The sequence below is a fragment of the Taeniopygia guttata genome, chromosome 3, assembly GCF_048771995.1.
Source record: "Taeniopygia guttata chromosome 3, bTaeGut7.mat, whole genome shotgun sequence".
NCBI classification, from domain to species: Eukaryota; Metazoa; Chordata; class Aves; order Passeriformes; family Estrildidae; genus Taeniopygia; species Taeniopygia guttata.
Window position 1 is genome coordinate 47,329,340 of NC_133027.1, and position 24,434 is coordinate 47,353,773.

General features: G+C 37.6%; 1 protein-coding gene across 2 annotated transcripts in view; it reads left to right on the forward strand.

Moving 5' to 3' along the window:
• SLC16A10 (solute carrier family 16 member 10) overlaps nt 1–23,382 on the forward strand; it is a 64,245-nt gene extending 40,863 nt beyond the window's left edge. The window contains exons 3-7 of one of the 2 annotated variants that reach the window (XR_012055017.1): nt 1,918–2,356; nt 15,699–15,842; nt 17,326–17,554; nt 18,742–19,166; nt 22,651–23,382. Coding sequence is in view for 1 of the 2 variants with exons in the window: in XM_030267752.4 (XP_030123612.4) it covers nt 1,918–2,356; nt 15,699–15,842; nt 17,326–17,554; nt 18,742–18,977 (1,048 nt within the window). In the remaining variant the exon portion in view is untranslated. Of the gene's footprint in view, nt 1–1,917; nt 2,357–15,698; nt 15,843–17,325; nt 17,555–18,741; nt 21,230–22,650 lie in introns of those variants that run through there. The other variant, XM_030267752.4, reaches the window with a different exon arrangement.
• The last annotated feature ends 1,052 nt before the right edge of the window (nt 23,383–24,434 follow it).

Genomic DNA, 24,434 nt, shown 5'->3' on the forward strand with positions numbered 1-24,434 from the left:
CAAGGGCACAGAAGAGACATGCAAGAGCAAGTTGTTTTGTAAAGACTTTGCAAATATTTCAGCTTAACTAAACTTTGAAGAGCACTTTCAGAGGTGAATTTTTGTAAGAGTACATGCCAGGTTGATGTGCATACTTGGTGTTTCATTATGTTACTCACACTAAAGTGATTTATGACTGTGATGTTATCATTTCATTAAAGGAGTATAGTTCAGATACAGAAGTCAGTGTTCTACAAGTAAAATATTGTAAAGCAGACAAATGTCACTATGATCTACTGCTTTTGCATTGCACTAATTTCTTAATATAAATCCTATGTTCTTAGGAAATTGAGATGTTTATAATGCAGGACAATATTTTAATGTGCATGTTATGCTGCAGACTCTTTGAGTGAATTTACATATGGAAGCACAAGTTCACTGTCTTCACAGTATGATGTTGCTCCTCTCATTTTGTAACTTCTGGTTTTATATCTCCTGGTTAATTTCAATTAATAAAGGTAATAAGTCCCCCTTATGTTGTTTCCTCTAGCTTATGTTGTGTATCATAAGTTTCAGAAATTGATAGTTTAATATAAAAAGTGATAATATTATGTTACAAAAATAATTATTTTTAGAATTTAGAGTTCCTGGAGTTAGATCTTGGTTAGTCAAATACTCTTTTCTGAGAAGTTCTTTAATTGCATAAGAATTATTTTATTGCACAGGAAATATTTTATTTATTTATTTATTTATTATTTATTGCATAGGAAATATTTTATTACACAGGGGTTCTGGCAGGTTGCAGCACTACATAAAGCATTCATACTTTTTTAAAAAAAGTTAAACATTAAAAATATTAACTGTTTTCCAGAAGTGCTTTAAATGCAGATGGTAACTGATAAAACAAGGGATGAGGGTTCATTGTAAACATAGCATTAAAAAACTATATACTCTCATGTGCCACCTCAGAAAGCTCATATAAAATTGCTTGCATCCTGCCTCCATCTAAATGTTAAAAAATGTTTCTTTCCCTAACTAATACTACAGCACTAATTATACTGATTAATAATTATAATTAATTACACTAATTATACTGATGCTGTTACTTCATTCTTTTAAATCTTGCACAAATACTTTTTATTGATGTCACATGTTTGTGACCAATTACAATTTCTCTGCTTTATTTCAGTTGAGTAAATGGTAATAGTAGTGAACTTTATGATGAAGGCCCACCTTACTATAAGATGAAATGATTAATTCCTTATTAACAATTTTTTTAGTTTTTTCTTAGCATATTCAATATATGTATCAAAACACTGAATTTAAAATATTTATTCTAAAGGAGACTATCTGTCTAAAAAAATTAATACCTAAAGAGTCTAAAATTTACTAACATATTACATTACAAATTTTTTGTAATCAGTATTTAAATATTATATTTTTCAGTATTAATGATGTTTGCCACATTTGTTACCTTATTTTCATAACAAATTGTTTACTTGATTTTTCTGGGTTCATGAGGAGAGTTCAGTATTACATTTGAACTCCTAGCACAGTAAAGAAATGTAGAAATCAAAACAGTACAATTTTCTTTGGGAGAAAAAAAATTCCAAAAACCCAGCAATGGTTGAACTTACATTTTGCTTATTTGTCCTGACAATGATTTTTAAAACTTTCTTTAGCCACGCTATTTGCTGTAATTATAATTGAATGTAAGTTTTCTTTTTTTACCCGTTCAGTGAATTCTGTGAAATTTTTCAGTGGAAGGAGATAGAATAGTTGCTGAATTAATCTTATACAGTGCTATTCAACTATAAGTATATACAAACTCTTATTTACAGTAGTGACTTATATTGATTGATTGATTGTGAAACTGTTTTGTTGTCACATCCACTGCCTTACCAACCACTAATGATTTGTTCTTTTCTTTTGGTACAGAACCATTGAACCTCTGTATTTCACCTACGGGATCCTGTTTGCCTGTGGCTGCTCGTTTGCTTATCAGCCATCCCTGGTCATTCTCGGGCACTACTTCAAGAAGCGCCTTGGACTCGTGAATGGCGTTGTCACCGCAGGCAGCAGCTTGTTCACAGTGTCACTGCCCTTCCTCCTGAGGGTCCTCATCGACTCTGTCGACCTGTTCAACACCTTGAGGGTCCTCTGCATCCTTATGTTTGTTCTGTTCCTGGCTGGATTTACATACAAACCTCTTGTTCCCAACACCAAAGACAAGGAGGGAGGAAAGAAGGGAAAATTCAAATTACCTCCTGCGAAAAAGATTTGCAACTTCTCTGTTTTCAAAGTTCTCAGTTACCGAATCTGGGCTTTAGGGATTCCAGCTGCACTTTTTGGATACTTTGTGCCTTACGTTCACTTGGTAAGTGCACATTTCTTCCTAGGTGTGATGTGTTTGAAACTATACATACTTGCCTTTGTGTTATTGATTAAGAAACAATTGGTGATAGGAAGTCAGATTTAAATTGCAAGTTGTGTTGGGGAGAAACACAAAATTAACTTGGATGTTCTCTTATTAAAAGAGTGCTTTTATCAGAAGTACTAGTTAAGCCAGTTCAAATCTTTGTTCTTTGTTAAAGTATTTTAAACCTTGCATTGAGACCAATGAAAAGAGAGATTTGAAAAATATTCTATACTATTCCAAAGAGAATTCTTTATTTTGGTACTCAGATGCATACATTGCCAATGACACTTAGGTGTTTTAGGTGCAGTGTCAAAGGAGTAAATGACAGGAAACATTAGAAGTGTAAATTTTGTTCCTATGTATTGAGATTTGTTAGTGTCAATTTTTTGGATCTATTGTATTGATGTTTTAGGTTTATTGAAAGCAAAATACATGGATTTTTCTGTCTCTCAAACTTCAGCCTTCTAGTTTACTAGTTTAGCATTCATGTAACTGCTCCTCTTACCCTGTTCCTCCCAGCTGCCAGGTGAGCTGTGTTTTATTCCTGTCTGCAGCAGCTGATGGAGCTTTGGCTTCTGGGGGATGGGGAAGATGTCAATTAGCCATTTCCTGTTCAACTGCTAGAGTTGTTTCCCTAGCAGTTTTTTATTTTTTTCCTGTAGTATACTCCTAAACTAAGAAATTCAGATGCAACTGGGAGATGCATTCATTTGTATCAGGCTGACTAATGCACATTGCACAGCTTAAATGGTGAATTTTCTTGAACAGCTTACTGGTGCTGCTCTCTTAACTGAAGTGGTGTAAACCAAAATGCCTAGAAGGGAAAGGTGGGAAAAGCTCACAGTCTCCAATGAGATGCTGCTTTGAGACCATTACACATCCTCATATTAAGAGTATTTGATAGAGCATGAGCTAGTAGAACTCACTATGAAAACAGAAGGGTCATTTTAATATTGATTATTCACCCATGATAGAACAGTGAAATTAATGGTAATAAATATCTTCTGTAAAAAAAAATCTTCAGTGGTTGACAGACAGAGGTTTGTATGCCTCCTTTGAGAGGGGAAGCTTCAGCTCTTAGTAAAACTTAGAATGAATAGTTCTTGTCAAAACCCCTCCGTGAAACCCACAAGTTTTCATTTTAATTTACTTGTATCTAAATATTCAATTTTACTTAAAGTTCCTGTGGATCTGAATAAATCAGTGTTTATGAAGGCACAGTGTGGATTGTGCCCTTCAACACAGATACTTCAGCTCAAGTAGATAGCTCTGGATGTTTTTTATCCTAGTTTTGTCTGCTTTTGATAAAAAAGCCACACTTTGTGTACTCCTAGAAGTACACAAAAGTGTGTACTTACAAATAAGTCAAAGGCTATAAGAAAAAAATAAGGTTTTTCACTGGTAGATCTACCAAACCAGAGACTACTTTCCTCTGCTTTTGAAAGTGAAAGTTACTATTATTTCACTGCTTATTGTATTTTTAAAACTGGAAAAGGGATGCGATCTTTAGACAAGTGACAGTTTTTGTTATGTTAAAATTCTTGAATTTTTCCTGGTGTTAGGAGTGGCTGGCACCAGCTAGACTGCTAGAGAGGGATGCTGGTTACAAGTGCCCTAATAAAAAAATACTAATACAGTGAATGTCATGGCCTCTGACCTGGTACCTGTACTCACCAAGCCCCATTTTTCCCACCTGGAAAGACAGCTTCTGCCAGAATGGCTGTGTTTGACCAAGTCATGAAGCACAGATGGCACCGTGGCAGTCTGGGGTCCTTGTGTGTCGCTGCTTGGCCCATAGTGGCTGGGGGCTGCTGGCTGGGGGTGCTGCAGTCACTGTCTGGAGTCCCTGTCTGCCAGCCTGGCACTGCTCAGGAGCTCCTGAGGTTCCAGCCAGGGTCTCTCTGTGCTCCTGTGCCATCCCCGGTCTCTGTTCGTGCCTCTTGTATTTTCTGAAGCCTGTTGGAGAGGAGAATACACGCTGTGACCCCTGTAGTAAAAAAGAAGTAAAAACTTTTTTGGGCTTTGAAGTAACAGAATTAGCCAAGTCTTTGCAAATTGAACTCTTTGCACTGTATTTGCTGTGTGAAGTAAAAGCTGTTAAAACTGAAGAAACAACCTGCTCATTAAGTAGGCTCTAATTTAAAATTAAATGCACTAACAAACTGATTATATGGCATACTAGATAGGAGCTGGTAACTCTTGCCAGCTCCTTGACATGAATCCTGACTGGTAGGCATCAGATTCCTTTTGGCTCTTGCTGGGGAGAACCAAAAGGGAAAGCTTTTCTTATCCCCATTTAATTGGTGTCAAATTCCATTGATAGGTGTTCCATTACATGTATCTTGGGAATTGGGTTGAGATGAAGACTATAAATAAGTTTTGACTTAAGTTTATTATATACTTTCAGCATTAATTGAGATTGTTGAACAACAAACTGATAAGTCATAAGATTACTAAATCAAATGGTTGTTATTCCTCTCAGTTTTAAAATCAGTCCAAACTAGTGACTGAGATTTTTTTTTTTGGTGCCTCTCTAAAATAGGCAGACAGACAAGTAAAATCCTTGCTTAGTCTATTTTGGTTTAAATTGTGAATTCATAACAGCAATCTGTAGAATCAGTGGAAAATGCTCTTTCCAAGTGTTTTTACTAAGGACTGTCTCACAAGGAAATGAAGTATATTTGAGAGAAAGTATACCTAGTCTCTGAGCCACTTTTCCTGTGCTTGTTTTGATAATAAACAGCGAACCTCTTTTTTTCAGCAGTCTGATGTTAAGGGCTTGGTGTTGTTCTCTTACCCTTAAAAAATATTTACTCAATCAGGATCATGCATTCTTAATTCTGAGAAGCTTGTTAGGTCATTTCTGTTAAAATTTGATACGCTCGGTAGCTTACAAGATGTGGTTGCCTTTTGTGCTTTATTTAGCTGAGTGAAAAGAAATACTGCTTAAAATGGATGTTGTCACTGCCTGGTCTTCTCTAAGCAGTGACTGAAGTCATTACCAGGTTTCAGTATGAATTTAGGAAAATATTAATTATGACACAAAAAGGGGCCCAGTATTGTGTTATTTTGATATAACAATATTCAGCTCCTATGAGGAGTACTGCTGGGACTGGTAATATCATCTTAATACTTTCAGTGCAGTGGTTCAGTCCTGTAGCAATTTGTCTTTGGGTGTTTACAAGTATGGTTTGATTTAGCAGTTACTTTTATTAAATGCCTCTTGCTAATGATGGGTCCTGCCTTATTTATAGTATTTGACATCTTGCAGGATGAAAAACTGAATTTAACAACCAAGTAGTTGAAAAAAAAAGTACACATATTTATGTACTTTTAAAAAAAGCAACTGGATAGTAGATTATGCAATAAAAACGTGTCTTGATAGAGTTTACCTTTCCAAGATTAAATATTTGTTATGAAGAAAATACTCCTAAAGAATGACTAGATATGTTTGAAAATTAGGCTTGTGGTTTAAATGTGCTGCAGGCTTATATACAAAGCTATCCATTATTTGATCTGTGAAAATGTGAAAGTTCCCGTGATACTGCCTGTCCTCTTAAAACTCCAGAGTAGCTCAGGAAAAATATTTCAGTATTTCTCACCTTGCTTTGCTGCCTGTTTATTTACTGTGTAGATCTGACTTTTCCTTTTGATGCTTATTCATGCTTGTGTTCCACAAGGGGTACATACTTGCATATGTAGACATTTTTGGTTAGCAGTAGCTATGTGGAGTGTATGTGTTCTGTGTGTTTGCTTCATGTTTAAGAGATGAAAAAATGGCTTGTGTCCGACCATTTTTTCCAACAACTTTCTTAAATCTCAAACAAGTACTGGATTTAATGTCCTCCATAGATGCTGAAGATTCAGTGCTTCATTGCCTCTCTGAAATCTTCATGTGCCAGCAATAGTCTTATCTAGACCTCCAGAGAACAGGAAAGTGAGAGTGCAGACCTAATGCTTAGGGAAAAAATAGGTAGATACTTCTGTTGAGAAACAAATCATCACCTTGGACTCTGCTCCAAGATTCTTGGAAAAGAAAATTCATTCTCAGAATGAAAAGAAAAGATGCTTCCAAGCAATTTTATTCACAGTAGAGTCATGAAGCTGGTTAGAGTTGCTGTAGAGTTCATGTTAGTCAAAAGAACTTTTTCATGCATATAAACAAACTCATTTTCTTGGCTGCATCACGAAATTAGACAACTTGGATAAATATTAGTCTGTCCTCTGGGTGGCTGTGTCTGTCTCCAGATTTTGTGTTTGTCACTTTGAAGTTGCTGAGTCTAGTGCTATGCCCACAATGTCTGTCCTTGGACAAAAAGACACTGCTCTCTGCTGGTCTGTTTCCTATCATTTGCTGGAACATTCATTTTGTTCCTGCTCTTTAGATAAGCAAAGTAGTCTTTTCCACTTTAGAAACATAATTAACAGGAGGACTTGCTGATACAGATTAGAGCTGATGCAGACTTTTTTGCCAGATTTGATTCCTCCCCCCGCCCCCGCCCCCCCAGCTTTCTGATCTGTAGTGTAAGTTCTGTGTCTCTTGTGTGATTTAACTGTTCTACAGCTGCTTTAGCATCTTGAAGTACCTTTTTAAATCGAGCCTTAAGGATGACTCGGCCTTCAGCCCTGTTCTTTATGAGCCACCTATTTTGGCTAAATGGCTGCCCATTTCTCATTCTCTTTTAGTGATGTGCCTTGTTTTTGTTAATGAGAGATCAGATTCTGCTGTGCAAATTCAGTGTGTTTTGAACCTTTGCTCCCTAAAATATGTGCCAATAAAAACGGTTGTCTTGTGCAATCAGCTTGGAGAAATGAAGAGCCAAGTTCTTGTGAGATCCTCTGTAGTTACAGCTTTAATAGGAACTTGTCTGAAAATCTTGCTGTGTAATTTGAAAGCTGTATTTACTTCCATATACTCTGGAAGTTTCTAAAACTTATTCAGGACAACACATTCTATCTATTTTGCCTGTTAAGAAAAATTGACATTTTTCACTTGTAAACTGCTCCCTCCTCAGGCAAAAGCTTTGGGTCATTAGGAAGAATTATACTGGAGAAATATAAAGGGGGTATAGAAACCACCTAGGACTGTTCAGGCAGATCTGAGCTACTGTATTGGGATAAGCTATGATAGTCAGGATGAATCTCACTGCAGCTTTTGATGTCCTGCCCAGCAAGACCCCAGTCATCATCCATAACTTTTCTTACAAATATTTCTGTAACTCTTCAAGCCTCCCCTGAGGGGGAAACACACTGATGTTGTGCTCCCTAAGTGTTGTTAGATATGACATCTCTAAATGACATCTCCTCATTTGAGAAATGAGTGTTTTTGCTTCTGCGCTTGTCTACAGACAGTGGCAGTGGCTCTGTGTTCTCTGCAGTGGGAGACTTGCCCAAGGAGCTATAGTAGAAAGGATTTACCTTGCAGTATGTGAAGCTGTTCAAGTTTTGAATTGTGTGTAAAGTCCTAATCCTACACCTCTCTCCTCCTTCTAATTCTTAACGCCCCTGGATTTCACAGCGGAGACAAATGGAAGCACAGAGATAAGTGTTTTCCTCTATGTCTGAGGGCAGAACATGGTGAAGAGGCTGGTGTGTACTCTAAGGACTTTAGTAACCAAAAATCTCTAAACTTTAATGTACAAACTCTGCATATCCACAGTAAAGTGCATACACATAAGACATTTTGTAAGGCAATAACACATGAATTCTTGTGAGGTAAGTACTGTCTGTTTTGTGAACCACTTGTATTATGTCATAAATTTGCTACTTCTAGAATGTTGTGTAAAATAATGCTGAATATCCAGTGGGTGTTGCTGGATTCAAACTGGAAGAAACCAGTCTCCATCACTCCATTCACTTGCTTTTATGGGCTGCTGTTCAAGAAACCTCTTCATTCCTTCAGATCTCCTACATCAGTCATTTGTCTGGTCTACCATGTCTTTTATTTCCTAGAATCTGCTGTTAGTCTTGTAATGGTAGGAAAGTATCCTTTAAATATGTCCAGTACTAACCATAACTGTGTCAAACAAATTTCTCTATACTGTAGGTGTTCTAAAAAAGCTAAAACTAGGTATAGCTGTCAGTTTTAGCACTATTACCTTTCTCATCCACTTAATCTGTCATATTTCTTTCTTCAATGGAAGACTAACGAGACATTAGTTTTGTAAAGGTCTGATGTAATTATTAAGCACTTTTCACAGCACATATCTCTGAGACCCAGAATCTTCAGTGGTTCCCTGTGCTTTACTTGCTTTTCTAATCTTTGCATTTATCTCCCTTCAGATCTCAACATCTGCTGCAGTTTGTCTGCCCAGGTTAGTGAAATTTTCCCCCTTTATCTCACTTCTGTTTTCCCATTTCTGTCATTATCCTGTGCACCCATTTCTTTTCCAGTATTCCTTAATGTTGACCTAGAAGCATTTATTCTTGGTTAGATCATGCACTTTGGACATTGAGGGTGGTGGTGGGAAAAGAAATAAATTATTTCCTACTTGTAATTGCTATTGAAAGCATATTTTAGATATGTTTATCAAATAAGTACTGAAGACAAATAATATAGGTACAGAAAGAACAGAAACAAACAAGAGTAAACCAAAGGTTTCCTGTGAGTTTTTTAGAAGTAAAAGTAAATGAAATAGAAAAAAAAAAAGGTGGCAGGTATACTCAGGTGCAAACTATGGTGACCATGAAGGATAAGAGCAAGGCAGTCTTCCTCAGGTCTGTGCAATACTGGCAGGTTGAAAGGTCTGAGTTTCATTGTTATTTCCTTTGTATCTGTCTCTAACAGCACACTTCTTTGTGTACTCTGGTGTAGTACAAACTATTCTGATAGCAGATGGAATGAAAAATTCAAAGAGTAAATTGCAAAGTGTGTTACTTTTTTTTTTTAAAGTTTTAATGCTATTTTAATGGTAAACTCAAAATCCTCTCTTTGGACACTTGAAATATCTTGATTTGAACTGAACTCTTGAAACTCTTCACGTGTCCAGAAGTTTGAGATCACAGCTGATTTTGCCCTGCTGTCCTCATACAAAATAACAAACACTCACTGCCAAATTGTTTTTCTCATATACAGACCACCTTTTGTGTCCAGTTGCTCCAGGATGAACTGTATGGAAAACCTCTTTGCTTTTTAAGTCCTATTCAGACTTGTGAATATCTCGCCATGTGTTTGAATCTTCAGTTGAGGAGATCTCAGAACCTAGCTCTTTGTATTTGATTGTAGTAATAGTCAATCTCTGAGCTATTTTCTAGGTTCTTTTCTGACAATTGAGTTAAATTTTTCATTACTACTGAGCAGAATATTTTCTAGAAAAGGAAAAAGTGATTTTGAGTTGCTCTAGGAAGGAAAAAAAATGGGGAACATTAATGTTTGTATCCTGAGTAAGGACTGTATCTCTGTATAAGGAGGAGAGGCTATCATTGTCATCTTTACCTTAGGATTTAAATGAAAATTTGACTACTTGATTCAATTTCTCAAGGCCCTGATCCAGTCAATAGTGTATGTAGGACTGTCTTGAAGAATTGAGACAATTAAGAATTTCTGTTCCTCAGTAGAATGAGTCAGGTGCTTCACCCAAGTTTGTGAAAGCTGAGGGGATTATGACCATGTCCACAAGTGGATCTCTAATACTGAAGTGCTATGGAGGCCCTGGGAATTCTGTGATGGTTGAACAGAGGTTTGAGAATCTGATTAGATTTTGCTAATTTTTTAGATTTTGCTCACCTAGGTCCTATGGTTTAAGGAGTCTAGTTTTGAGAGATGTGATATGAGTAGCACAGATGCTGTTGCTGAGCAAGGATGTCAGTCTCTTTTAGGACACGACAGTAGCATTGTACAGGATATACATTGTTTTGATATTCCATAATTTCTTAATAGTAACATATCATATAATGTGCATGGTTTTAATTGCATAAGTTGTAAAGTGGTCATTTTATTACATTAGTAAAAGCCACAAGGATTTACGTGATGGGGTTGGTTCTCACGAATGGGACTGCTGGAGTATGAGGTATGGTCCTTGCGCTTTTATTTGCAGCTTCAGCCTCATTTCATGGTTGAGACAATAGGAAGATTAGATAGGAGAAATTAGAGTTGTTTATTTTCCTTTATCCCCCCCAAATCTTTGTTGGTCCTTAGTTTGTGATGTGGCCTGTTAGATGTTTTAAAACAGTTCTGTTGTTATTCTGGAAATTCAAATTATTGTGATTGACCTCTAACTCTCAAGGATGTTCTGACAGTAGATGACTTTGGACATAGTTGAGTTTTGAGAGTAAAGTAGGCTCTGGAAACACTGCTTTAGGCCATAAGAAACAGATAGAACTGAGACTGTAAAATATGGATTGTAGTCACAAATAGGAATAATGTAAAAAAATGTTTTAAAAGGGTTTTATCCAATAATTTGACTCTCATCCCTTGTGTACATAATACTTCATTTCCTGTGGATCCCTGACTTTATTCTGCATCCTTGTGCTTAGTCACTGTGAGCTTCCTAAGATGTGTGTATGCCTTATCTGTCTTGCTGCTGCTACCCAAGCAACACCAAGCCACTGGTTTTCTTCACATGCTCTTTAGGATAACAGCTCTGAGATTTAAAAAAATACTAATTTTATTTAGGGCATATGGCTTCAGGAATAGCTATTTATTGAAAAAAAATCTCTCAAAATTATTTTAATTGTGTAATTGTCAGCCTCGAGTATTTTTGAATTTTTAATTCTTAGGGTTTTTATGTTAAATGGGCTTAACAGTTAACCTGTTAACTGTTGTGTTTAGTTTTACTTAAGAAATTCAGATTATGCTTGTTCTGAATCTTCATGATGTATGAATTATTGTGTTTAATCTTCTTTACTCAGTGGAATAAGAGAAAAGTTTGCCATGGCATGTAATAAATCACCTTGATTATTTAATTTTTTCCTTGTTTTTTTACATAGTTTAAATTAACAAGAGATAAAAAGACGTATTACCACAGCTGGGGCAAGTGTGTAACCAAGAATTTCTTGAAGATGTGTATATGCATATTTATCATGTGAAGACACTTAGCTAAAGTAATATTTCCCAGAAATTCTCAGGATATTGGCACTCCCTTAAAAATTGATCCAGATTAGGTATTTGTAATGCTATTTCTGTCTCTTAACATGAAGATCATCTTTTCTGTGGAAGTGCAGGAGTTGCTGGCTCATTCTGCTGTTTTTTTGCTCACCAGTGAAAGTTTATTTGATGGAGTCTGGACTAGAAATGTATTTGCCTTAAATGATCTTCTTGGTGCGCAGTATCTTATAAAGGTTGCTGGCAATCAAGTTTCTTTTTCTGTTTCTCACCCTCCTTACCCTTACTTTTGTGGTGAGTTGGTATGTTGGAGAAGAAACAGTGACTTATCCAGAGTTACTTTTTGCTCTGCTTCTTAGCACTTCCTGAATCTTCCAATCATCCAGGACAGCTCTCTGCAAAGAAAGGGATCACCAGTCCTGTCTACAGTGTTGATCCAGCTGATGGGATGGCCAGGGTGCCACCTGGACTTCATGCAGCTACTTTTCTCTGGCCTGGAGATAACTAAATTGCATAGAAAGTAAGAAAGTTATGCACAGTCTGTTCTTATAGACCTTCCTGGAAATGGGTTGTGGGGTTTTAGGGTTTTTGGTGCTGATTCCATCCTACAATCCATATTGGCTTCTTGACCTCATTCCCACGTTTGCATCGTTCTGTTACACTTATCTCCAGGAGCTATAACAAAGACATTTGTCCTGGAAGTGCTGCCCTACCTTTGTATGGCCCCCTTCTCCAGCCACACACTGTTCTTTTTCACAGTATGTTATTGCCAGCAATCCTTGGCTGGTATTACAGAAAATCCTTGGTTGGCTCCACAGCTATCTGGCTATCAGTGTTTGAGACATGCACATGAGCCACCTTATCTTCTAGGCTTCTACACCCCCTCAGCTCTTTCAGAAAACTTAATTTGGAGCAATTAATAGTATTTCTAGTATACAAATGGTGCCAGCAATACTCCCTAAGCATTTCCTTTTATCCTTATGCTTGTTTTCAGTGATGTGTCAGGCAGCAGGACTTGCATCAGTAATTGAAGAAAATGGTGGTTTTAATGCGCTCAGAGTTTTCTAGATTATGTGCTGCCATTGGCCATCTCTTTTGGTCAGAGAGACTATTCATTTAGCCTACTAAAGCTTTGCTTGATTGGGAATCTCCAAAATGGGATATACATGGGAAGAAAGTGGTTGACAGAATTATTTCTTACTATTTCATAACTACTTCTTTCAGATTCAGGTTCTTTGTGTTTGGAAAAAAAGGAGCTACAGCTTTGCTCAGATTAATGTCTTTGATTCACTGTGTGAATGTAGCTGAAATGCATGTGCAGTGAAGGGGAGGGCTCAGACAAACCTGGATCTTGGCTAGTTGGAGAGAGGTCAACCAGAACTGTGTATCAGAAAGCATTGTAGCCACTACCAAGTGGCTTTTGTCTTCTAGTCTCATTCTAACAGTAATGAGAATTTGGACAAGAAGATCTCTGTGTGTCACCCTGATAGTAGTGAGGTATAAAGGAGAGTGCTGATGCCAGGGATGCATTCAGTTCTGGTCTTCACTGTCTATATATCTTTATTTGGAAAACTGGATTGTACAAGGATTAATTATATTTTTAAATAATGAAGAAACTGTACTACTCTGGGCTATAATTTTGCCTGAGCTAACCAGGTCTTTTCTACATTTGGAAAAATCAGAGCTGAAATTCAGCATGCACACAGCCCTGAGTGAAGGAGCTGCTACATTACTGAGAAAAGGCACAACACACATTGAAATGCTTTGGCCTTTATGTGGCTGGGTCCCTGTTTGGCTGCTGCAGACAATGCCTGAAGAGGCATATAATTCTGTATAGTTGTGCAGTGAGGAGAGCATTGATGCCTTGAGAATATTCACAAGGAATTGCTCCTCATGGGATTTTTGAGTAGTTCTAATAGTAGAAAGTAGAAAAACAGTGGAAATCTGAATCTTGCTTGAGCTACTTCATGAATATATTTAACCTAGGGTTACACTTACAGTGCTGAATTAGTCCTGAACCACTATTTCCAGACAGTTAATACTGCTGCTGCTAACTTCAGTGTCTGTGTCACTGAGGATTGAATATGCTGTTTAGGATCTGAACATCAGCTCTGAGAGATCAGGCCTGGTTGCTCAAGGCCTTGGAAGCTTTTTTAAGGTTATCATGTGCTTAAGAGTAGTAGAAGCAAAAAAAAAACAACAAAAAAAAAAACAAACCAACCAACCAAAAACAACAAAAAAACACAAAACCACCAAAACCAGCAACAAAACAAAACAACCCCACAAACAAAAAAAAAAAACTAAACCAACAACTAATTTAGATATTTTAAATTTGGGATGAGTAGTGGTTACTTTCTTGCTTAAGAAGTTAATTGATCTGTATTTTCCCTTCTTGATCAAAGAGTGGCAGCATTTCACCCCCTGCACTGCTTTGAGAAATCCAGTAACTCAGTGGCAGGTGCAGGGTTAATAGTTATCTAGATACAGAGCTTTATCTTGCCTCTTGAAAAGCCTCCAGGGAGTGGATGGATCAGGCCTGCTAATTAAACAATCTAGAGGCTGCAGAAACCTAGAAGTAGAACAGGTGACAAAAATTGCAAAGAACACCTTGGCTTCTCTCGCCACTGGGCCAGCAGGTGCTGTCAAGCCATAAAGGTAGGGGTAGGAAAACTGTCAGCTTTTCCTTTGGCAGAAAGGGCATAAGTAGAACAGCTTCTCTTTTATGTTAAAATGTTATTTCAGATGAAAAATTTCATCAGATTCTGTTCCCAAATGTGTCTTACAAAGCAAAGGAAAAAACAGAAAGAGCAAGCACCTGTCTGTAATTTAAGTTAGAAGTTTTTCTTTAAAACTAGAATAAACTTCCTTGGTTTTTTTCTTTCTTACAAAATCAGTTACATTGGACAAATTAATATTAGATTTAATAGGCTTTCCATGACACGTAAAAAAACCCCAACAGATTTTATGCTTAATAAAATTGATTTTATTCAGCAAGTCCTATTTTCCTGTTGAAAAAAAAGGGCTTTCCTTGTATATTAACATTCTGGCCAGGAAAGAATTGACGCTATTTTGCTCTAGAAGTATTTACTAAAATAGAGCATTTTCATTTTGTATATAAAAAATTAAGGGTTCTCTGGTTTGAAATGATATCAGTCTTTGCTTACCTTGTCCCTCAAATGGTTTTACTACATCTTTACTTAAAATCAGTTTCTTCTGTTTGGTTTTTTACATCCCTGAACTTTCACTTGTTTACTTTTCTTGTTCAAAACTACTTCTGAACATGGAGATTGCAGGACTGTGCAAATGATTGCTACATCTTCTAGTGCCCATTTTGGCATATTTGGTATTGCCAAGCATGTTCCAAAAAGCAATGAGCAAAAAATCTCTTGTGGGTAGTTTTCTGGTCTTTGGGGATGATTAAAAATAAAAACAAAAGCAAAAACCCTAAAAATCACAGCAAAAACCACAAACCAAAACCACTATGCAAGTAGAGAGAATCCAAATCCATCAAGCCAGCCTGGTGATATATGTGTATGTATACATATACATACACATACGTACATACATATGTATGTATGTATTTTTTTTTCTTTTTAACCATGACTTGAAAAGTTGGAAGTACTGACACTGATTGTTCACCCTGTTGTGGTCGATGGTCAATTGCTTTAGTTCTTCAGGCTGAAGTGGTTGATAAATCATTCTTCCAGTCTTCCCTGTTCATTGCTGCTGAAGCTGCTCCCTCTTTTTGGAGTGTTTGCTGTTGTGCTTGGCACTGCAGTTTGCTTCTGCCCGCTTCCTCCTTGCCCCTGGACATCATGGATGCTGGGATGTGACCTGCCAAAGGACCCCTCCTACTTGCACTGTCTTGCCTCCAGCTCTCTGCCTGCCCTGAGCTGTGTTGCAAGCTTGGTAGCCCTTGTGGCTTCTGTGTTACTTTGAATCTATCACTAGTAAATTAACAGTGGGTGGAAAGAACATGTCTAAGTTAATTTTTTTTTTTATTATTTCTTAATTAGAGCTTTCTTGTTTTCCTGATTTAAGTTCATTAGTCGTGGATAAAGCAGCAACACATTTCAGATTGTTTTTATTGTGTTGCACTAAATAGTACATTTTAAAAATTATGTAAAAGCAGAGTAAGTCAGATGACCATTTGTAACTGAGTTCGTAAGTGATTGACAGATTACTTCTTCTTGACTCAGGTTTTCCAAGGTCTGTCTTTTTAATTCTAAAGCAAATTTGTTTTCTCTTTTCAAACAGATGAATCATGTAAAAGAGAGATTTGGTGACAGTGTGCCAGAAGAAGTGCTTCTGCTGTGTCTGGGCATTACTTCAGGAGTTGGTAGATTGGTTTTTGGCAGAGTGGCAGATTATATTCCTGGTGCAAAAAAAATTTATCTACAGGTATGTGTTTATTGTTTCTATATTCCTTCTGAACTGTGGATTGCAAAGGATTTGGTTTTGGGTACTATTAAGAAGTAAGCAGAATTAACTGAATGGAGATTTAAATTTCAGAAGTTTCAAAACTCTAGGAAACTCAGTGTATGGCTTTTGATACTAGGAACCTTTGGTGCAAAGCTTATTAATCAATCATTTTTCTTTTTCATGCTGCAAAAAGATCTATTTCCTGCTGGCTGTTTTCAGTTGGGAATGAAAGAAATTACTGTTCATTAGCATGTGGCTGGGAGCCTTTGGGGATTCTGTAGATTCTGCTTTCTCTGTTTTATCCCACATTATGATTTCATAATGGCTTTCCCCAGATAGGGAAAAAAAAAAAGTCGTGTTTCTCTAGTAAGGATTTTGGATCTCTTGATCTTTGACAGGCACTAATTTGGTGTCAAATTAGTTCTGTGCATTGTACACAAGGATATGGCCATGGCAATACAAGAGGTGCTTAGTTAAGGAGATTTTGCAGAAAGACTCTGGGCTTCCAGAAATGCTGAAGCTTGGAGAGGAAGGAGGATATACACTTCTTTCCCTCCACACTTATAATTTTTTTTTTTTTTTTTTAAACTAGCAGTGTTAGTGTGTGGTTTTGGAAAAGCTTTAATTCACTTTCGTATTGGCAACTTCGAGTTCTTCATTTGGTCTCTTAAAATGAATAGCAAGGGAGGCATCTAGTGGGGATTGTCAGCACTGCTTTATGGAAATAAAAAATTCTTAGGAAAGAGTTACCGTTCTGCTGGAGTATTTGTTGTCATGGATACATTTAGATTCCTTGATGTTTTATTGCAGTTAGGTGGAACATTGGTTTCCAGTGCTTACATATGGATGGTGCACAGGCAAAACTGTTACCACTTTTATTTTCTTTTTAATTCTGCTTCATTTTCCTGAAAGACAGTTTTATTCTTTTACGTTGAAACAAATAGATTATCTAAGATTGTATTAGAAAATCTTTGTAAGTATACGTGACTATAGCAGTACCTTAGGGTATTTTTTAATTGAAAAATTAAATGTTTTCACTTCTTTTGAATATAAGGACCCTGAAATAACCATTCATAATATTGGTATTTTTTACTTACAACACTGAGGAGTCTTAATTGCAATATTCCAACTAGCTTAAACTTTTAATATTTCTGTGACTTATTTCTCAAAAAAATATTAGTGCATGAGAAATGACCATACACAATCACTGTAGGTTAGTGGATTATAATTGCATTTTCAAAGCTTGCGAAATGGGTGGTGGGATTTCTTTGCCTGTCATGAGTTATGTTTGTTTTATCTTAGTATGTAACTTCTGGTGGTAATCCATGGAGACTGATTATTTTAAAGTAAATACAGGCAGGCAATCTAATTCATTGCAAATGCAAGGAGGTTCATCTGGTCCCTTACAATTTGCAAATTTGATGCAATGCATTTTTATATTTTTTTCCTTGTTCATACTTAGGTGGCCTCATTCTTTTTCATTGGGCTGATGTCTATGATGATTCCATTGTGCCAAGTCTTTGGAGCTCTCGTTGCTGTCTGTCTCTTCATGGGCCTGTTTGATGGGTGCTTCATTTGCATTATGGCTCCAATTGCCTTCGAGCTGGTTGGGGCTCAGGATGTCTCCCAGGCCATCGGGTTTCTGCTTGGACTCATGTCAGTGCCTATGACAGTTGGTCCACCCATTGCAGGTGAGTGTAGGCAGGGTTTGTAGCTGTGAATGTGTTGCTGTGTTTGCATACCATTTAGGCCATGTTTCCCATTCTTGCACCACGTGCAGAGCTTTGACATTGGAGATTTTCTCTGTGTGTGCTTGAGAAGATAAAGCAAATTTACCTGCTGCTCATGGGTTATTAATTTACTGCACTCTTCAAAGTTTGCTCAGTCTTCTTCATTGTTATACAGGTGTAAAACATTCCTCAAAAGAAAGAGAAGTTTCCAGTTGGATTTAGGACCTGACATTTTCCAGTTTGTACAAGTGACAGCCTATTGGTTGCTTGTATTATAGAGGGCCTCCAAATTAAAACCTGAAAATGAACTTGATTCCAAAATTTGCTCATGGTAAAATCATTGTGAGGATAAAGGCTTCAGTAACTTTAATTGGTCTTCATAAGTAAGAATGCTGGCTTTATTCATCCTTTGGTGGGAGACTGACAAGGTACAGGTTTTGAAGATGAAAACTTGGAAGTTCTTGGGAGATAGAAATAGCTAAAGCTGTAATCCTCACCACTGATTATTTTCAGTGGTAATTTACCCTGAGGTTTGGTGAGTGAAGGGTACTTCATAAGACATAATTAGACTATGCAGTATTATAAAAGACAAAATTTTCATGCTAGAACAGCACAGACTTGGGGCTTCCTACTATCACAGCTATTAATATTTAAATAGAATTTGACTAATGGGAGGAATTTGGAGAGAGCAATTAGAGTGAATTATTGGGAAACACACTTCTTAATAAGAGGCCATGAGGAATGCAATATATGGAATATATCTAGAATTAGAAAAATGGGTGTATTGATCAAAGGTAGCTGTTATCAAAAGGAAGGAGAATTTCTCTAAGTTATGGCAAGATACAGGTGCTGGAGAAGCTAAAATGAGCAACTTTCAAGTAGGAAAGATGGTGCATGTTTTTGATAGATGTTAATTAAGCAATTTTTAATTGGTTGAGGGGTGACATACTGAGCTCTTCATTACTGCTCCAAGTCAACTCTGGAATACCTTTCTACCTCCATGTACACCTCTGTTTGGCTTCAGGTTGTCAGATTGTAGTGGTTATAATCTGTGCCAGCTCTTGGGTTTCTGAACCCGAAGCCACACCTGTTTTCTGTGGATTCCTGAAGCCCCTTTATTTATGAGTGGTCACTTTCTGCCTTCCCAGGTTTGCTGCGGGATAAGCTTGGCAACTATGATGTGGCGTTTTACCTGGCTGGAGTCCCTCCCCTCATTGGAGGAGCTATTTTGTGTTTCATCCCCTGGGTCCACGAACGGCAGAAGTTGAAAGAGAGAACAAAACCTGTTGATGGAGAAACTACTGAGAAAATGCTGGAAAATGAAAGCACTTTGGTGTCAGACACGATAGAAAAGCCAGTCAAAGAACTGGATTCTGGCTTTTGATGCTTTTTTCTTTTCCCTATACCATCCTGACCTCCTCCTATTGAAACCAGATTTCTTTTTGGCTGAAGATACTATACAATACTGAAGTCTTGAACTATTGCTCAAATTGCAAAACTGCTACAAGAACCTTTTATACCATTGAACTTTTTTGACAAGTCTTTGAATTTGATTTCAAGCCACATTTTTAAGGTATTTGAAGTTTTGTAGCTTTAGTGTGTATGTGCGTAGTGATTCTGTGTGTGAAGAGAATATTTTTATAATCCATCAGAACTGATTTCTGGAAATGTGAAAGCTTTTTCCTTCACTTACCCAGGATTCTTCAGTGATGTCTATTATCCATCCTCTGCAGGCACACCCCTGGGTGTTTATACTGGGTAATGTAGTAGCTCTTGTGACTGATCTGGTTTTCTGAAGTTTATCATGCTGTTTACAGTCTTCTGTAATTCTCCATCATGAACACAAATATGAAATATGAAATTATTGTTTCATTAGAAAGCTAAATTATTATACAACTGTTGAAACATTCACTTGTGTTTGCATTCACCTTTCACAGTAGCCCTAAGAACATTAAGGATGGCATTTTTGATGGGCTCAGGTTTTGAATATGTTCAAACCAAGCTCCAAGTGCAAACACGTTCAGAAGTTAAGCTGCTGAATAATAGATTTTTATTATTATTATTTGGTGAAGGCAATACTCTTAAGATGTATGTTCATAAATCTTTTTTCAGCCAAACCTCAGAGTAGTAGATAGTTTTGAAACTGTACTGACTGATTCTTTGGAGCAGTATTGTGAATTAGACTAAATTTCAAATTGTTTTGTTTTACTTGTTAGGATTTTTTGTTTGTTTGTAAAACCAAGACAGCTTTAAAGGATACTTTCTAAGTGCAATACCAAGTTATTTTTAATGTGGAAATATACACGAGCTATTAAAACAATATTCAGCATTTAAAGATTTTTGCACTAAGTGAACATGCAGGTTTATTACAGGTCTTTATAGCTGTGCTCAATTGCCTGTAGATTATATGGCCCCATATTTTTTCCAAATATAAAGAAATGTTTTTGCATGTCCTATTTCTTGCTTAACACCCTAAACAAATGGACCCATTGCTTATGTATTCTTAGGTGTTATACACTATTTGTCAAGGAAGTAACCTCTTTTTCTGAAAAATGTTTAAAAGCATAATTCTTTGAAATTGAAACACGGCTTTTAAGTTTATCATAAAACACTTCTAAGCACACTGCTTATCTATGGATATGGTTCAGCAATCACTGGAATACTTAATCATTTTTTATTTCAGGTCCATTTAATACCAATAATTTTTGTTGCCTCACTTAAAACTATCATAGCAAAGAGTAAACTAAATGTGATCTGGACAAAACGCGTATTTAAGTCCTTTTTTAATTAGTAACTGTTCTTTACATAAACCATGGAGGCATACTTTTTTTTTCTTTTTTATAATAACCTTTATTATCTTTTTTATTTTCATTCTTCTTTTTCCAGTGTTGTAGTAAATTGCTTAGAAAACCCATATAAAACAGCAATACTATTGCATTTAATGTTTACATCTAGCAACTGACAGTTCATTAAATATAATAATGCAAAGCATTCTAATTATTTGTAGACCAAAGCTCAGGCTTTTTTTTATATTGCAGAGTCTCAATCCCTACTTTGCATGAGTGAGGTCTAAAAGAATTGAATAATAAAATGTTAGTGAGACATATGGGGAGGGACTTGGAAGTGGGAGGGGAAAAAAATCTGGAAAACCGAGGTCCCTTCAGGTTCACTGGGACTTTTACTTTGGCACATTGTAAGTACTTCTAAAAATGTCATTGAAATATGCAAAATAGTGTTAATTAAAATTACTGCCTTAATTACTAAGGTGATGCTGACAGCCAATGCTACTGTTGTCTGGAGTGTTTCTGTAGAATGTGATATTCAGTATTATTTTCCATTTGGGCAAAGCAGAATATGATGTTGGCTGTGTTAAAAGACTTTCATTTCCTGTTGTTCTGTTATGAAGAATTAGTGTTCATCATAGATCTTGCATTTCATGTGTTTTTAGCCCTGAGTTTTATGCCAAAACCAAAGCTGCTGCTTTTTTTTATCACTGGTGCAATTTGAAAGGATTATGACCAGGTTTCTTGGTGTAATTATGACATCTTTCCAACTTGCTGCTCTTCATCTCTAAATTATCTGGGAGAGTATATAAAATAATTGTTGTAAAGATTTATAAATTACATGGAAATGGTATATCAGTAGTATGAATTAATTATTGCCATGCTGTTAAAAAAAATCCAAACTCTCATATTTGCATAAAATTTATGAAAATCCCCAAACCAACAAACTAGAAAACCACAAAAATCGTGGCCTCTGTGAGGAGGGTGCAATGACTAATTGCTTAGGAGTGATTCCTGTGGTAGAACCAGCTAGTGAGTGGTATGAGGGATGAGAGAGAAGCAAAATTTAGGGGGAAGGAAGCTGTGCTGGTGTGATGGTGGTGGAATAACAAACCTGTTTCTGATGCAGTGCTTATTTTGCAGCAATGCTAAAATGGGAAGGGCTTTTCAGAGAAGATAAAGTAAATAACTGTTTAAGAACTCTATTAGCATCTTTTCTGTTAGTTTGTATCTATGGGGGAAATGTCCAGTAGCAAGTGCTCTTTTTTGGACAAAAGCATGTAGTGTTGATGTCCTAAAGCTAGGTAAGATGACAAACAAGCTCAAATTGTTTGTGCTGAGACTGACCAACCACTGAGAAACGTATTGAGAGAGATATCAGATTCTGTATGCCCTGGGGTTTTAAAAATTAGATTAGATGATTGATTAAAAAAAACCCCAACAAATAAATCTCCAAACAAACTAAGACATGAAAAACCCTACACAAATAGCAACTATTTAGTAAATTTATTTTTAAAAACATTTAATATTGTAGAAGTGGAGAAAATGACTGAATATTCAATTTTATTTTAACTGAATAAATGCGAATAAGATTTTGTAGCAATTTAATTTTAGGTGTGAAAATCAGTTCATGGGAAACCTGCTGAAATCTTATTTTGATGACCCAAATCATGCAAGCCTTAATCTGGCAGGGGTTGATTCTAAAATTAAAATAGTAGCTTAATTCAAGAAGACCCTTAAATCACTCTGATATATCCCTCTCTTGAGAACAGTTCATAGAGTATGTTATCTATAGACATTATTATTGTATCCTATAAACTAAGTAGTCCTCTTTTCATTGAATTTTCTCAGGGTAAATCTTCAGAAGAAAATGAATAGAAACAGGTTCACTTAAAATGGCAGTGTGAAATTTCCAGTCCTATGTAATGCTGTCATTTAATACACCAGATCTTGAAACCAATGCTAATTCTGAGCAAGATTTTATTGGTTTCATACTTTTTCAGTAGGTATGAGATTCTTTTAATCTTAAGAAAACTGTTCAGCAAAGAGCCTGAAATAATGGAAACCCTTTGGATTCTTAATTACATCTCAGCTATGCAACAGAATCCAATGTGTAACTAGTAAAATATTGTTGGATTTGTCCTGGCTACTTTTGAAGACTTGTACACATCTCAGACCAAGATTTCAAATTTTAATGTAGTTAGAATTTCTTGCATCCAATCCTTCGTCTGTTCAGAATTAGTATTTAAATTATTTTTCTGATTTTATTTCCAGTGACAATTTATTGTCCCTGAAAATTGCCCCCATGAGCCAAAGATGCTGTAGCTGTTCTGCGGCCTTTCTTCAGGGTGTATTTGGCATCAACTGAGGTAGACAGCTGACATTGTTCTCCTTTGGCCCTTCGTGCACTATCTGTGGGCACATACCTTCCCCCTTCCCAGCAGAGACATTGGCTTGTCAAGCCGATGCCCATCACATTGGAAGTGGGTACTGCTTTCCAGCCTTTCCTGGATGAAACCTTTGAGCAGGCTCAGCCTGGCAGAACAGGCAGGTTTGGGAGGCTGCATCACCCTTGGGAGAGGAGGCAGCTCTCGCAGGTACCAGATGAGTGCTTTGATCCCAGGCTCATGGTGTAAAAAAAGGACGCTGCCATTGTAAAGCAGAAGCGCCCTGCTCAGTTCCTTGCCTCGGGTAGTACATGCCAAAGGGACAGCAGGTGCTTTCTTGCAGCCCCAGCGGGTCTGTCAGGTTGGGAATCAGTGGTACAATCCTTCAGGCCATCCGCTGGGGCTGGCTGGCACAGAGGGCTCTCCTTGTGCTGGCACAGGGCAGGTCCTGGCTCGCTGCTTGCACAGCGGCTCAGCCATGTGCCCTCTGGGCAGGGGCGATGCCTGGTCTGGGGCCAGGATTCCCCTTTGGAGAGCTGCAAGTGTTACACAAGTCAGAAAGGACCCTCTGCTGTTAAGAGAGTGTGTGTATCTATAAATACAATGTATTTTGACCAGGTGTCGTGGTTTGACACGGAATGGAATTTTCTCGGAAGGAAGAGGTCAATCCAGTCAGGGGTCAGGGTTGGATATTGGCACTTGGGATGACCAAATGAAGGTGGACACGCCTCTGAGGACACAGAGGGGTTAAAAGCAGAATTCCCAGAGAACTCGCTCTCTTTGGTTCTGGTCAGGGTGCAGTGCAGACTCTCCCCTGCCCAGCCGTGGCTGGGTGGGGGAGGGGACCCATGCGGCCCAGCTTGAGGGGTAGGCAGAAGGGTGGAGGGACTGGAATCAGACTGGGCCCCTGCAGATGGAAGGGTGGAGAAATCTGGGGTGTCTGCGTTCCCCCAGATGAACCCCTCCTTGAGAAATGAAAGCTTTGTGAAAATATTACTCCTCCTTGGCTTGAAAGAAAGGAAGAGAGACAGCCTGGGACATGGGATGTTAGGAAAAGAAGATTTGGCGGGGGGTGGGGGGGGGAAGATGATGGAGTGGCTTTTGGCTGGACTTTTCTTGTTAGCCATAGACTGAACTGATTTTCTCCTCCAAGAGAGAGACTGTATTTTAGGAGGATGCCGGTGAGCCAAAGAGACCTGCTTCAGCTGGGAAAAGACAGAAGTGGAGCGAACAGAGAGAAATTAGGGAGGTTTGTGGTGGTGCCCCCTGTCTTCAGAGCAGAAGAAGAGAAGATGATCTCTGTTCCTGAGACCCTCGACCCCAGGGGAAAATGGCAGGGACTGCGGTCCCAAAAAATGAAAAAACTGAACTGTTGTTTTTTTCCTCTTGGCAAAACATCCTTGAAAAGAAAAATCCTAAGAGCCATCCATGTACTGTGGTGAGAGCACTGTGCATGGAAAGGAGAGTTGTCACCATGGCAAATTCTTCTCTGGGCGGTGCCATGTGTGACATGGAAACACAAGTGGCAGCTGTGTTTTTTGGGAGGGTCTGTGGCACAGAAGAGACTCCTCTCTCCCTTGATGGACTGAGTATTGATTATCTGAAGGGTGGAAACCTGATTGGGGGTCCAAGTTATGTCTCATTGTGGTTTGTTGGAATTGGGGGCGTGGG